The sequence below is a fragment of the Papio anubis genome, chromosome 13, assembly GCF_008728515.1.
Source record: "Papio anubis isolate 15944 chromosome 13, Panubis1.0, whole genome shotgun sequence".
Taxonomy (NCBI): Eukaryota; Metazoa; Chordata; class Mammalia; order Primates; family Cercopithecidae; genus Papio; species Papio anubis.
Genome location: NC_044988.1, coordinates 101332828 through 101346989, shown reverse-complemented (window position 1 = coordinate 101346989; position 14162 = coordinate 101332828). Strand labels below are relative to the sequence as shown.

Here is a 14162-nt window from a genome sequence, read left to right as displayed (position 1 = left end):
GCTTGAAACTCTGGTCAGTGCAACCAGGAAGGGGCCACAGCTGTACACACAGGTGGAACTGAGAGGGTTGCGTTGTCCCTCGAGTTATAGTAGCTCTTTGTACAGGTTAAAGGGTAGCTTTGCCAAACTGCTTAAGGGCCAGCCATGGTGGCTGATCCCTGTAATTCCAGCACTTTGGGAGGCTGAGGCGGGCAGATCACTTGAGCTCAGGAGTTCAAGACCAGCCTGGGCAACATAGAAAGACTCCATTTCTACAAAAAAAAACAAAAAGTGAGCCAGGCGTGGTGGCATGCACCTGTGGTCCCAACTACTCAGGAGCCTGAGGCAAGAGGATTGCTTAAGCCCAGGAGGTCGAGGCTGCAGTGAGCCTGGGTGACAGAGTGAGACCCTGTCTCAAAAGTGAAAACAAAAAATGACTTAAGGATGAGTGGCTTTGACCTCTTGTTAGTTTAAAACTTCATTTGTCCTCCTCTTCTTCCTCTTTTCCGTGGGTTCTGAAAATCCCCAACCACAGCAAACACAGAGAATGTTTCAGTGAGTGGCACGCACATTTGTGTTGGGCTTGACTTTCCTCATGTCCCAGCCTCTGTAGTGGGCCAACCAGTGAGCCCAGCAAGGTCTTTGTTTTGTTTAATTTTGTGACTCGTTCATTCACCCATATCTGCAAGGACTTTGGACGTGGCCACCCCCACAGCGCTCTCCACGCTCCCCATGGTGGTAGCAGCATGGTGGCAGGCCTTTGTAGGACACGATGACATCACATCATTAGGTTCTCTCCACGTGGAGCCTGCTGACCAGTGGTCCTAGAACGCCTCTGTCCCTCCTTCAGCAGCAGAGCCCCAGCCTGGGGTGCTCACTGGACCCCAAAAGCCATGGGATTTGCTGTCACTTCTCAGCACAGTGTCAGACCTTCCTGTCTGATGAGCATGTAGGGGAGTATAGCCTTGTGGCTACAAGGTGGCATCAAAGGTGTAAGATCACATTTGTTTTTATTTGAGACAGGGCCTTGCTTTGTCACCCAGGCTAGAGTACAGTGACTCTATCTTGCCTTACTGCAACCTCTGCCTCCTGGGCTCAAGTGATCCTCCCATCTCAGCCTCCAGAGCAGCTGGAACTACAGGCACTCACCAGCACCCCCAGCTCATTTTTGTGTGTTTTGTAGAGATGGGGTTTTGCATGTTGCCCAGGCTGGTCTCAAACTCCTGGGCTCAAGCGATCCACCCACCTCAGCCTCCCAAAGTGCTGAGACTGCAGGTGTGAGCCACCATGCCCAGCCTACTTCGTTTGTTTTTAAAAAAAAAAAAAAAAAAAGGCCGGGGGGAAGAAAGAAAAGAAAAAAAGAAAGAAAATGGGTTAGGAAGAGAAATGGACTCAGACATCGTTAGCATTTCCATAGTGCAGCTTGCCAGCCACGCTTAGGGTTTGAGCCCTTCCTTTCCAAAAGCATTCAAGGTGGATTTCAGTGTTTAAAAGTTGCAGTGTTTGACGCTTAAGGAATAAAACCTGAGAGATTCATCCAAAAATTCAAAATGAGTAATTACAACGACATTGAATTTAGCCGTGAGGTTCCTGAGCAGGCAAGACAGCGATGGACCACACAGGTTTTATTTTCTGTCGCAGTGGAGCATGTGGCCATTTAGACAGCCCTGAGGACAGCGCTGTTCACTCTCCAGCCTCAGGGCCCTTCTCAAGGGAGGAGGTGCTGGGTGCGGGTATCACAGTGGCCTGAGGACTGGGGGTTGCTTGGCGTGATTGGTGGTCCCTGTTAGAGTTACTATGAACGGCCTGTCACTGCGCAGCTACTGCCAATCTAACTACTTTTTCTCTTTTCTGTTTTCTTCCCGTATTCTTGTTTTTGTTTGTTCTCCACCTGGATTCTGTAGTATAAGTCTGTGTTTAGGTCCTACTCCCAGGATTTCGTGCCTCACCACCAAGCTTCCGTTCCGCCTTTCCTTCCGCCTACCTCCTCTTCCTCTCCACATTTCCCACCTGCCCACCAGGCTCAGAGCTCTGACTTAGCCGTGCCAGCCATGGCCGGTCCACCTCCCAGCACCGTGGACGGGCCTCTCTCGGCTTCTCAGGAGAGCAGCTTTCATGGGAATACTGTCTGCCTTCCTTCCGAAACCTCTTTCACTGACTCGGTGAGAACTCAGCGCGCACACATACACACACACACACGCACACATACCCCTGCACGTGGGGCTGCACGGTTTTTTAAAAAGCGGTTTCACAGTTCCTGAAAGACACTGCCTCCCCTTCTCTAGCAGTCAGGGGTGCCAGCGCGCACCTGCTACTGAGGGTCACAAGGTGCAATGGTAGCCCATCTGTTTCCAGAACAGAACTGACTCTTCTATACAAAGTTCTATCAAACTAGGAATCTGATTTTCCACAAATAGGTTAGTGGCCATTTAGAGATGAAGTTATCAGACACATAAGATACAAAATGCTACTAGCTTTCCATTTAGTTGTCTGTTTTTAGGGAAAGGGTGTCACACACCCCTTTGCAAGTGTGGAGGTGACAGATTCAGGGCAAGTGTCTGTTTGGTTGCCTGTGGTGCCGATGACAGAAGCCTATTAAAGTGCCTGTAGCGCTTCGTCCAACTCAGAAACGCTGCCTTGCCGATTGGAGCAGAGAAATACATGGGGCAGAGGAAGTGCAGGCAGCGGACCCCACTCCCCAGTGTGTGGGATTGTCTTGATGTGTTGCTTTTCTCCCTGCATAATCATTTCCCGCCACACTGGGGACCCCTGCCGTCTCCACTACAGTGGGGCCGTCTCTCCAGGATGATTTAGCCCCGGACACCATTGGAGAAGCAGCTGCAGGAGACTTGGGTCCTCTCTAGCGCAGAGGCAAGAGGTGGCAAAAGCAGCTTTGCTCTCTGCACCTGGGGAGAGCAGAGTGCAGGCCGTGGCGTCCCCTGGCCAGCTGTGAGGGCGGGTTGGAGGGCCTGGCCCATGTGTCTTTCCTCTCGTCCTGTCTCCCCCAGAGTGAAAACGCCAGTGAGGAAGCTGGTGAGGGTGAATATGTCAATCTGTATTCCTCTGGCCAGAGCAGCGAGGAGCTGGCTCCCTCTCGAGGAGTAAGTAACCTCGGGCGGCCTCCTGCATGTGGCCTGGCCTGGCAGGGCTTGGGCCCTGCCCTCCCGAGGCCGCTTCCCCCGCAGCTGCTTCTGTTGGGCTGAGCCCCCTCCTGGTCACCAGCAGACTGGGCTCCTGCAGGCTGCTGGGAGCCAGCTCGGCCCTTGGGAGAGGACATGGCTTCCAGGTGGAGGTCTGCCCTTTGCTCCTGCTTCAATGCGTGTGGCACTCCTCAGAGCCTGGCCAGATGGGTCTTCTAGAAATCTCTGGGAGCAGCATGGCACGGGCCCCGGCTGTGTATCCGGTGCTCTCTGTGGGGTTCCTTCCTCCCTCATCTTCTGGTGTTAGCTTCATCTTCTGTCCCTCATGCAGAGGGAGGGACTCTTCTCCCCATAGGGCCTTTCAGACCTTCATCTCCCTCCTCCCCAGCATGTCCCATTGCTCCAACACTAACTGCTTCCGAGGAAGCGGGTGAGTCTGGCCCATAGCCCCTGCCGTGGCTATGCACACCCCCTCCTGAGGGAGGCGCAAGGTACCCGACATCAGCACCCTCGTGACGCTGCTGTCCCAGCTCCCGACCGTCGAGGTACAACAGTTCTATTGAGCAATCCACTTTCCAAGTTTGGCTTCAGCCAAACATGAGCAAGTTCAAAAGCTTCAGAAATTGCGCTCCCCACGAGCCCAGGTGGGACAAGTTCCTTGAAGGGAGACCCATGAGGAGTGGAAGACTCCCAGTGATCCACCCCAGGGCAGGGCCCTGCCCGTGAAGAGCTTGGTCACACCCATTAAGGTGGTTCTCTCAGCACCTTGCAGATTCAGAGGCCCACACAGAGCCAGCCCTGTTTCAGACGTTAGCAAGCTGTAGAACACTGAAGAGTGTTCACTCTAGTAGGATTTGACCCACTGTCCGTGGGGGCTGTCTCCCCTGCTGACCTGTGCCTCTGGCACCCCCTGGCTCAGCCTCCCCGTGGTAAAGTCCATGCGCAGGGAGAGGCCAGCTTTGCACGGCTCTCTCCCTCCACGGTGACGCTTCCAGGCCCACTGGCTCCTTGCCTCGAAGCACTATTTCTGTATTTGTCCTGCCCCAGTTCTCCATCAGGCCTCAACAGCTGACCAGGGATGTTGGAGGGCCATGTTGTCACTGAGTAGGGCCAGCCCAGGGACGCAGGAGGAAGTGAGTCTGCCGGAGGAAGAGGGGACTGGCACCCCAGGGCCTGAGCAGCTGGCCCTTTGGGGACTGAACCCGGTTGAGCACTGCAGCCCTGAGAACTTCTTTAACTTTAGATCAGCAGAGTGTGGTTCACAACAGCTGGGTCCAGTGGTTAAGGGCACAGGCTTTGCGGGTAGATAGCCCTGGGTTCAAATCCAAGCTCTGCTGTTTATGAGCTGTGTGGTCTTGGGCAGGGTCCTTGACTTCTGACCTCTGTTTCTGTGCATGGAGTGGGGACGATGGCGTTAGCTCACTAACGAAGTCAGATGAGGAGAAGCAGACAGAGCCTTGAGCCCAGCGCCTGGCTGTGCTCAGGGGGAGTGGCTATGACAGTCTTCTTTGAGGAGGTGGTTGAGGTGGCTTTGCCTAGATTGGCAGCTTACAGATGTTACAAATAGTGGCACCTTTCACTTTCTCCAAAGCCCAAGATGCTAGTCTCCAGGGCTGGTGTTTCCTGTGATTCACGGCATTCATCGTTAATTTGTTCACATCTCAGATTGCTCCATAGGAACTTGCACTCCACGGCCACTTGCAGGCAGGAATGCTGGGAAGACAGAGCAGCCCCGCAGTGGGCCCCTGTCCAGAACTCAGCACCCACTCCTCTTTCCAGGAACCACCGACTGGGAAAGACGGACATCCCAGAGATCCCTCAGCAGTCAGCAGCGTCCCTGGGAAGGACAGCAGAGACGGCAGTGAGAGGTAGGAAGTGGACCCAGAGGAGCTGGGTCCCCCAAGAGCAGCGTACCCACTCATGAGGCCTGCCTGAGCGGCCCCTCCCAGCTGGCCCCTAGGCCTGAGGGTGCCTCAAGTTGAAACTCTTCCTTCTTTCCTTGTTTCCTTTTTTTGTTTTTTAGATACAGGATATTGATCTGTCACCCAGGCTGGAGTGCAGTGGCACAATCGCAGCTCACTATAACTTTTAACTCCTGGGCTCAAGCGATCCTCCCACCTCAGCCTCCCAGGTAGCTGGGACTACAGGCATGCAGCACCTCACCCAGCTGATTGTTTGTTTTTTGTAGAGACGAGGTCTCGCTATGTTGCCTAGGCTGGTCACCAACTCCTGGCTTCAAGCGATCTTCCCACATCAGCCTCCCAAAGTGCCGGGCTTACAGGCATGAGCCACTGTACCTGACCCTCTTCCTTTTTTTCTGATTTTCAAATAATACAAGCTCAGGGTAGAAACTTGAAAAGCATAGAAAACTGCACGAAAGCAAGAAAAATCACTAATTACCCCACCCTGCAAAGGCCTTCACATGTAGTTTGCCATTACTTCTTAATTGTTCGCATCTATATTATCTACCTTACAAATTACCCACAATAGCCTTGTCTTGTCTTTTTCAAATCCCAGGCCAACCTTCCTTGGTCTTGGCCTCTCTTTCAGGTTGATAGAGTGTAAAAGACACCCCTCCACCCACAAACTTGTTATCAGGGACATTTCTAGGCATTATGTGTGCATGTTGCGTTGCTGACAAAATGTCTTGTATATCTTAATTTTGCAGCCAAGATCAAGGCTGTTCATTGCATTTAGTAGCTATAGCTCTTTAATGTCTTATAACTTTTTTTTTTTTTTTTTTTTTTTGAGACAGAGTCTTGCTCTGTAAGCCCAGGCTGGAGGGCAGTGGCACCATCTCAGCTCGCCCTTCCGCCTCCCGGGTTCAGCGGTTCTCCTGCCTCCCAGCCTCCTGAGTAGCTGGGACTACAGGCGTGTGCCACCGCACGCCCGGCTTATTATTTATTTGTTTATTTATTTATTTATTTTGGTATTTTAGTAGAGATGGAGTTTCACCATGTTAGCCAGGATGATCTCGATCTCTCCTGACCTCGTGTCACCACTGCCTCAGCCTCCCCAAAGTGCTGGGATTACAGTGAGCCACCGCTTACCCGGCCACATTTTTCAATGTGCTTCAAACAAACCTGGTCGAGTATAGAAATATGTAGTGAATTTCCCCAGTATGCACTTGTAAGGAAATGCCTATGATGTGTGGGGTCTGCAAATGGGCCTCCCACTGCAACTTCACACATTGACTTCCCTTCACTGTGGGAAATGTTCCACGTGTTCAAGCTTTTCCCTCCCTCCCTTAGGTCAGCTGACCATCTCTAAGTCTTTAGTGACCTTAGAGCAGGGAGTGCCACTTGTAGGTATCAGGGCTCAGGGCTCAGGTTGGGGGAAAGGCAGTTAATAACAAAAAGAAAAAGAAATGAGAAAGCATTGCATAGGAACCTGTTGAAGGGCCACCTGCCCAGCCTCCTGGCCACTCTTGTGCTCTGTGACTTGTCTCTCTGGTTACCTGCAGACTGGGGTTTCCCCAGGTGTAAGAGCCCAGGAATAGTGTGGTTTCTAGGTTAATGCCTGGGCTGGAGTGTGGGCCAAGCAAATCTGGCCTGGGAATGGGTGTGCCACCAGCTTCACAGACCCCAAAGTATAGATCTTCAGAGTTCCAGATGGTTCTCGTGAAGAGAAGGATGAACATTTGACTGCTCAGAAGCAATTGTGGGATGTTGTCCTTCCATCAAAGGCCGAGCCACCCAGGCTAAACATTGTGAGACATGGAGCAGGAGGTTCTTGTCAAGGCTGGGCAGGGCCCACTCTGGCCCATCCATACTCTCTTTTACTGAAGGCACTTTTTTTTTTTTTTTTTGAGACAGAATCTTGCTTTGTCACCCAGGTGGAGTGCAGTGGATTCGATCTCGGCTCACTTGCAACCTCCGCCTCCTGGGTTCAAGTGATTCTCCTGCCTCCAGCCTCCAAGTGGCTGGGTTACAGGTGAGCACCACCGCGCCCAGCTAGTTTTCTATTTTTAGGAAACGGGGTTTAGAGACAGGGTTTCACCACGTTAGCCAAGCTGGTCTCGAACTCCTGACTTCAAGTGATCACACCACCTCCCAAAGTGCTGGAATTACAGGTGCTTGAGCCATCATCACACCCGGCATAAAGACACATATTTTGCATCTCAGATACCTGGGGATAGGCGCTGCGACCTGCTTGTTGACCACAAGACTGGCCCGATGCAAAGACAAGGAGGAGCGTGGAAGAAAATGCCAGGGGAGAGCGGGTATATCTGCAGGCCCAGCTTCCACTCTCCCAGAACAGCCCTAAGCTGGGAGACTCATCTTGGACCTCCCGACGTCCCACCTTCCCTTTGTAGAGAATGTTCTCTCCATCCTTCTACCCGGCAACTTGGGCTCAGTGCTGCAAGCCTCGGCTCACCCATCCCATTCAAAGCCTCCCAGCCTTTAGAGCCAGGCCCAGACCCCCTGCCACTTGCTTGGGTACCCTTCTGGGCTTCTCCGTTCTCTTGCTACCGTGACCACTTGTTTTAAAATTCTGTCTCAAAAAAAAGACTGGTAGCGGTGGCTCATGCCTGTGATCCCTAACACTTTGAGAGGCCAGGGAGTATCACATGAGTCAGGAGATAAAGAGACCAGCTAGGCAACATAGTGAGACCTCATCCCTACAGTGAACAAAATTATCCAGGCATGGTGGTGGGGGCTTGTACCTGTAGTCCTCGCTACTTGGGAGACTAAGATGGGAGGATGGCTTGAGCCCAGGAGGTCAGGGCTGCGGTGAGCCAAGATCGCGCCACTGCACTTCAGCTTAGGCTACAGAGGCAGACCCTGTCTCAAAAAAACAAATGAACGGCCGGGCGCGGTGGCTCACACCTGTAATCCCAGCACTTTGGGAGGCCAAAGTGGGAGGATCACGAGGTCAGGAGTTCGAGACCAGCCTGACCAACATGGTGAAACCCTGTCTCTACTAAAAATACAAAAATTAGCGGCCGGGCGCAGTGACTCACGCCTGTAATCCCAGCACTTTGGGAGGCTGAGGCGGGCAGATCATGAGGTCAGGAGATCAAGACCATCCTGGTCAACACAGTGAAACCCCATCTTTACTAAAAAACAATACAAAAAAATTAGCCGGGCATGTTCCGGGAATCTGTAGTCCCAGCTACTTGGGAGGCTGAGGCAGGAGAATGACGTGAACCCAGGAGGCAGAGCTCGCAGTGAGCCAAGATTGTGCCACTGCACTCCAGCCTGGGTGACAGAACAAGACTCTGTCTCAAAAAAAAAAAAAAAAAATTAGCAGGACGTGGTGACATGTGCCTGTAATCCCAGCTACTCAGGAGGCTGAGGCAGGAGAATCACTTGAACCCGGGAGGTGGAGGTTGCGGTGAGCCAAGATTGTGCCACTGCAATCCAGCCTAGGTGACACAGCGAGACTCCGTCTCAAAAAAAAAAAAAAAAGAAAACAAATAAATAAATTCTGTCTCCTGCTAGACTGAACCCTCAGGGACAAGAGGCTATATCTGCTTGATTCACAGCTCTTTCTTAGTGCCAAGCAGAGGGTCCCGTGGCGAGTCGGTCCTTGGAGAAGATGGGGAGCAGCCTCAACAGCAATGCGGCTTTCTCTCCCATTCTGCTTGCCCCTTTGCTCCTCCTCTCTCTAAAATGCTGACTGTGCAATGGGCCTTGGCAGAGAGTGGCTGAGACCATCGCTCAAACAGCTTAATGGAACCTTTTTATTTTCCCAGCGGAATCACTTCCGTGGACCGATGGGACATCTGGAGGCAGCAGGGAATGTCCTGTGGCCACACAGCCAGTCAGTAGCAAAGCTGAGGATCCAGTCCATAGCGATGTAGCTGCCATCGGGGCAGGCGTGTTCTGGGAGCAGTTTTGAGCCGTGCACACCGGCACTGCCTTGGCCTCCAGGCATCAGGAGCTGGGCTGGTTTGACACTTGCAACACAAACCACTTCTCCCCTCAGGGCCCCAAAGTCACCAGATGCTCTGGAGTCGGCTCAGTCGGAGGAGGAAGTGGACGAGCTGTCCCTCATCGACCACAACGAAATTATGTCCAGGCTGACGCTCAAGCAGGAGGTGAGGACTTCCCAGGCCGGGGTTTTGCAGCCTGGCCCCACAGAGAGCAGGTGGGGCTGAGGAGACTTTGATCTTGTCATAAGCAGAACAACCCCAGGAGGCTTAGAGACCAACTCTTTCAGTGCCTCTGGGGAGCCTCTGGGCTGTGGGCTCTGGAGGGATAGACTCCAGGAGAAGTGCGCCGTCTCCTGATGCTTCGAGAAAGTGATCTTACACAGGTCAAGTTCTGCAGCCTCTGTAGCAAAAGATGCCACAACTCCTGAGGGTGTGGAGATGGAACCCATGTAAATGCTCTGCAGACAGAGCCTGTGTGTGGTCGGCCCTCACTAATGGGAAACTTTTTCTGTTGTTGAAAATATAGCCCTACTGTAGCTTCAGCCTGGGAGACACCAGCTGGGTGTCTCCCTGGGAGGCCAAGGCAGGGGGATGGATTGAGTCCAGGAGTTCAAGATCAGCCTGGGCAACATAGCAAGACCCATCTCTTAAAAAAAAAAAGAAAAGAAAAGAAAATTCAGGCCTGGACACTGTGGATTCCCTGGTCCTGTGCCTTGCCTGCAGCACCTCGTTGGTGAAAACAGGGCCCAAACCTGTGACAGTGGAGAGGAAGCTGGACCGAGAGTGCCCTGCCTCTCCCTCCTGGCGTGCAGTGCTGGAAGTGCAAAGGAACAGCTTCATAAAGCAGCCTTGGCCCGCACGAGGAGGCAACTATTTTGGAGCTTCGATTTGATGACACATAGACAAAAGGGCAGATACCGTCCTTTGCAGACTCCCAGGCAAGAATGCGCTGGCTCTGGCCATGGCAGGGAGCAGCCCAGGAAGGTGTCTGTGCCTTGGACTGTCACACGCAGGCAGGGCTGGTGGGGGTACTCACACAGCTGGGCTCCTCTGCAGAGAGAAGTGTCATTTCATGATCCTTGCCATAAATTTCTTCCTTAAAATCAGGTCAAAGGCATAACTCCCACTCCCAGAGGTAAACCCAAGACAATCTCAGGCCTCTGGAGTCAGGAGGTAAAATACCAAAGCCCAAAAATAAAAAGGTGGACGCGTCTCGGAGTGTGTGCCACAGCTGAGAGGGCTGGTTCTGTCCCCTCCAGCGTTACAGAGCAAGGAGCATTGAGGGCCAGGGGCAGAAACAGGCCTGGAGGTTTGTCCTGAACCTCCGTCCCTGGCCCTGGTCACAGCTCTTTTTGGCTGTATGCTGGGTGACCTCTGTTTGCCCGCATGGAAGCAAGACTTGCTACTTAACAGGCAGGTGTGGTGTGCAGCATCAGATGTCATTGAATATCTCTCTAATGCTTTGCTCTCCTCTAATGAAGGGCCCCATGGAAGAACCTGTGTCAATGCAAGTAACTTCTATCTCCACCTGGGGAGATGGATTTAGATTTAGGGCAGCTTGCTGCAGTTTTGGGGAACATGAACATGCTTGGAAATAGTCCTGCTGCCTCCACAGGCATCCTGGGCAAGACTGGGAACTGTCTTGCCCCCGGGGGGTCCTGTTTCACCTCTGACTTGTGGTTTGGTGAGCAGAGAAGGATGGATGGTGCTGTGCCCCCTGGCCCAAGTTGTGTGCTCAAAACATTGACATGTCCTGGTGTCTTGGTGCCGGGGCAGCTCCCAGGCCATCCAGCTCCCAGACTCAGTCCAGTTTGTGGCTGTCACCAAGCACAAGGCGAGTCTGGAGGGCACCCCTGGCATTGCAGTGCAGTCACACTGCTCCTGGGCCGAGGAGCACAGGAGAGGGGACCTGGGGCCCCTGCATTGCATTTTCTTTGTCACCTCATTCCTGCCTATTTCTTCCTAAACTGACTCTCTGAAGGGCGTACTCTGCCTCATACCTTCCTTGGCTGTTTTCATTACAGGGTGATGACGGGCCGGATGTCCGCGGAGGATCTGGTGACATCTTATTGGTCCATGCTACTGAGACTGACAGGAAAGGTAGGGTGCCCTCTCCACAGTGGCCTTTGTGTCAGCAAGCTCACTAGATTGGGGCTGATCCCGCCCCAGGTGCCACTCGGCCTCCCATCACTATCCTGTCCCCTTCTGGCAGCCAGCCCTGAGCAGGTCTGATGAGCAGTCCTGGGGCACCTGAGTCAGAGCAGGGAGAGCCCACCTTGGGAGACAAGTAGATCATGTTCAACTCCAGGCATGTGTGGTGTCTGTCCTCCACTGGTACAAGGTAATGACTCCAGGGTCCTTCAGGGGCTCAGCGCATAGCAGGTGCACCACAGACAGCGCCTTGAATGGTGGCATGTCACCCAGTAGTACCAAACTTAAGATAACATGCAGGTACCTTTTGATCCCTTTCCTGACTGCTGAGTCACTCTATTATTCCAGACCATTAGACCAGACTTCACTTACATACTCCACGAGGAAATTCTTGAAAGTTTGTTCCGTCCAGGAACCTTCGATTCTGTAGCAGCGGCCTCAGTTTCACAGCACACAGCTGCCCCACCCCACCACGCATTCAGTGTGCTGATTGAGAGGGCTGGAAAAGCAGGGACCATCCCCTAATCCCTAAAACGCCCTGTTGGGTGGACTCTGGTAGCAAAAGAGCTGTCATTCCCAGTCATGTTCTGGAAAGGAGGTGCCAGTGACCTGGTGGGGCGCGGCTGCAGCCCCCTTCACTGCCTGCCCTCAAGGGGCCAGCACCACCCGGCCAGCCCATCTCTCCACACGCTGCTTTGCTTTTTACATTGAAAAAAATGATTTAAAAGATGATGTCAGAGCAATGGTAAAGTAAACTGTGGAGGGAATGAAAACGCCCCCACCTTGAAATCCTAGCCCAGCCTGTTTCATTTCTTTTTTCTTTCTTTTTTTTTTTTTGAGACAGAGTCTTGCTCTGTCGCCCAGGCTGGAGTGCAGTGGCGCATCTCGGCTCACTGCAAGCTCTGCCTCCTGGGTTCACACCATTCTCCTGTCTCAGCCTCCAACTGTTTCATTTCTGTAAAGGACTCTGTCCCTGTGTTTCCTCAACACGTTTCCCAAAACATGTGACCTAGAATGACTCGGGGAATTTCTGAATTATGGAAGTAGTAATAAAAAATATTTACGTTGCAGAAAATTAGAGAAAAAGAAGAGATGGCTCCCACAAACTCACCGCAGCCACTGTTCCGCCCTCCCCTTCACTGTTTCCTCACCCTTTGTTTGTTCTGACCAGGGCAGGGCCCAGACTTGGCAATGCTGCATCCTAGCCCCAGTTGTGCCATGACAGGTTCGGAGGGCCCCTGGGCAGTCCCCAGGCTTCTCGGCCTGAGCCGACTCCACTTGTTGAAGGGGCGAACGGTGCCCGTTGTTATGCGGATTACGTGAGGGAGTGTGAAACCTGCCCTGCACTTCAACGGTGCAGGGGGCGTGATCAGCACCATCCTGAGCGCAGCCCTCACTTGGCTTCTCTGCAGTGAATCCCCTCCCTGCCTGACACAGTGGGGCTCCATCCTCAGCCAGGCACAGGAGTGACTTTCATTTCCTTTTTGTCCACAGTGAGGGGCTGAAACGGGAGCTGGCTTCAGACCTCGGCTCCAAAGGGTGAACTCCACTGTCCTGTCGGGTACAGCCCCGAGACAGGACAGCCGAGAGGCTTCTGGCTTTTGCTAGCTGGACCTGCTGAGAGGAGGCTCTGTGCCGGTGGGAGCTTTGCCTGATGTTATTAGCAGGAGGGTTGGAGGCTCCCCAGAACCAAGGTTGTACCTAGGAAAGTATTACTGAGGCAGAAGCCATGGCTCCACTGGGAGGGTGAAGCACCTTGTGGCAGGTAACAAAGCAAGCTCCTTGGGCAGGTGCTTCCTGCAAGCCATAGACTGCACCAGCAGCACGAGCGGCTGGGAGCCCCATGGCTCAGGCCTGTGGAACCCAGCCTGCCGAGCAGGGCTTGGCAGGGAGAGGCCATGTGGGGGTGCTTTATGGTTGTGTGGCTCTGCTCTCAGGTGTCAGGACCTGGCGTGGGAGAAGGTCAGGTCAGCCTTGGCCTCAGGCCTCAGCTTAGATCCTGTCTATCCCTTGGCAACTGTGTGCCAGGCCTGTCACTTAGCCCCAGAGCTTCCAATTCCTTGGGAGGAAAATGAGGGACAATTTTGGGGCCTCTTAGGGCTGTCACGAAGACCAGGTGAGCTAGGGTGCACCGAGTGCTCAGGGCCACACTGAGAGTCCTGTGATTGCTAGAGGAGTGGCACGGCACTGCCCGTCCCAGAAGCCAGGTGCTGTCCCATCTGCCGTAATCCATGGCACAGCAGAGGAGGGAGGGCTCTGAAATTGGGCAGACCTGGGCTCCTTCTCCCTCGGTGGGGTAACAGGCCTCTCTGTCCTTGTGGGATTGCTCTGGGCACTGAAGGATGTGGCGTATGTTCAGGGCGTGGCCCAGTGCTCACCAGCGAGTCCCACGAAGTCGCCATGGCTACTGGCAATGATGCACCCGCAAAGGCCAGTTGACTTGGGCCCATTCTTCTAGAAGCAGGTGTGGGTCTATGCTGGCCATCTCTGCTTCCTTCCTGAAGCACTCTTTGAACAAAAGTCCAAGCTTGACAGTGAACTGGGTAGGTGTGGGGGCCCAGGAATGAGCCCGAGCACAGTGCACATGGGCCCTGCTGTGATTCCCAGCCCGGAGCCTCCGTCACCTGCCGGCCCCACCCCATGCAGCCTCCAGTGCAAGAGCAGGCATGGGTTTTCCTCTCTTGTGTGATGCAGGAGGGGATGGGGCAAGGGTGGGGGCAGGAGCCAAGCCAGCACGGCTCAGCTGGAGACATTGGTTCCTCAAGGTTCCTCTACCCAGCAGCTCGGCAATGAGTGAGAAGGTGGGAGCAGGTGGTCTGTGCCCAGAGCACAAGATTTAAGCCGTGCATGTGTGCGCCCAGCCTCACAGTGAGGAGCACAGCTACAGAGCCTCCTTGGGTCTCACACCTCAGCAGCCATGCGGGGTGGCTGCAGGGAGTAAGTCTGGCCACCTGTTGGCTCAGGCAGTGTCCTACGTTCTAAAATTCCACTTTTTTCTGTAATATCAGAGACAG

At 53.5% G+C, this 14162-nt stretch overlaps 1 protein-coding gene across 13 annotated transcripts in view; it reads left to right on the top strand.

Moving 5' to 3' along the window:
• RAPGEF1 (Rap guanine nucleotide exchange factor 1) overlaps positions 1-14162 on the top strand; it is a 169998-nt gene that overhangs the window by 129523 nt on the left and 26313 nt on the right. For 2 of the 13 annotated variants that reach the window (XM_031654665.1, XM_031654663.1), the window contains exons 13-17: positions 1884-2141; positions 2988-3080; positions 4899-4987; positions 9051-9162; positions 11022-12624. The exons of 5 other annotated variants lie outside the window; for them this stretch is intronic. In XM_031654665.1, the coding sequence (XP_031510525.1) occupies positions 1884-2141; positions 2988-3080; positions 4899-4987; positions 9051-9162; positions 11022-11144 (675 nt within the window). In that variant the 3' untranslated portion in view covers positions 11145-12624. 6 more of the 13 variants (XM_031654667.1, XM_031654666.1, XM_031654669.1 and 3 more) reach the window with 4 other exon arrangements.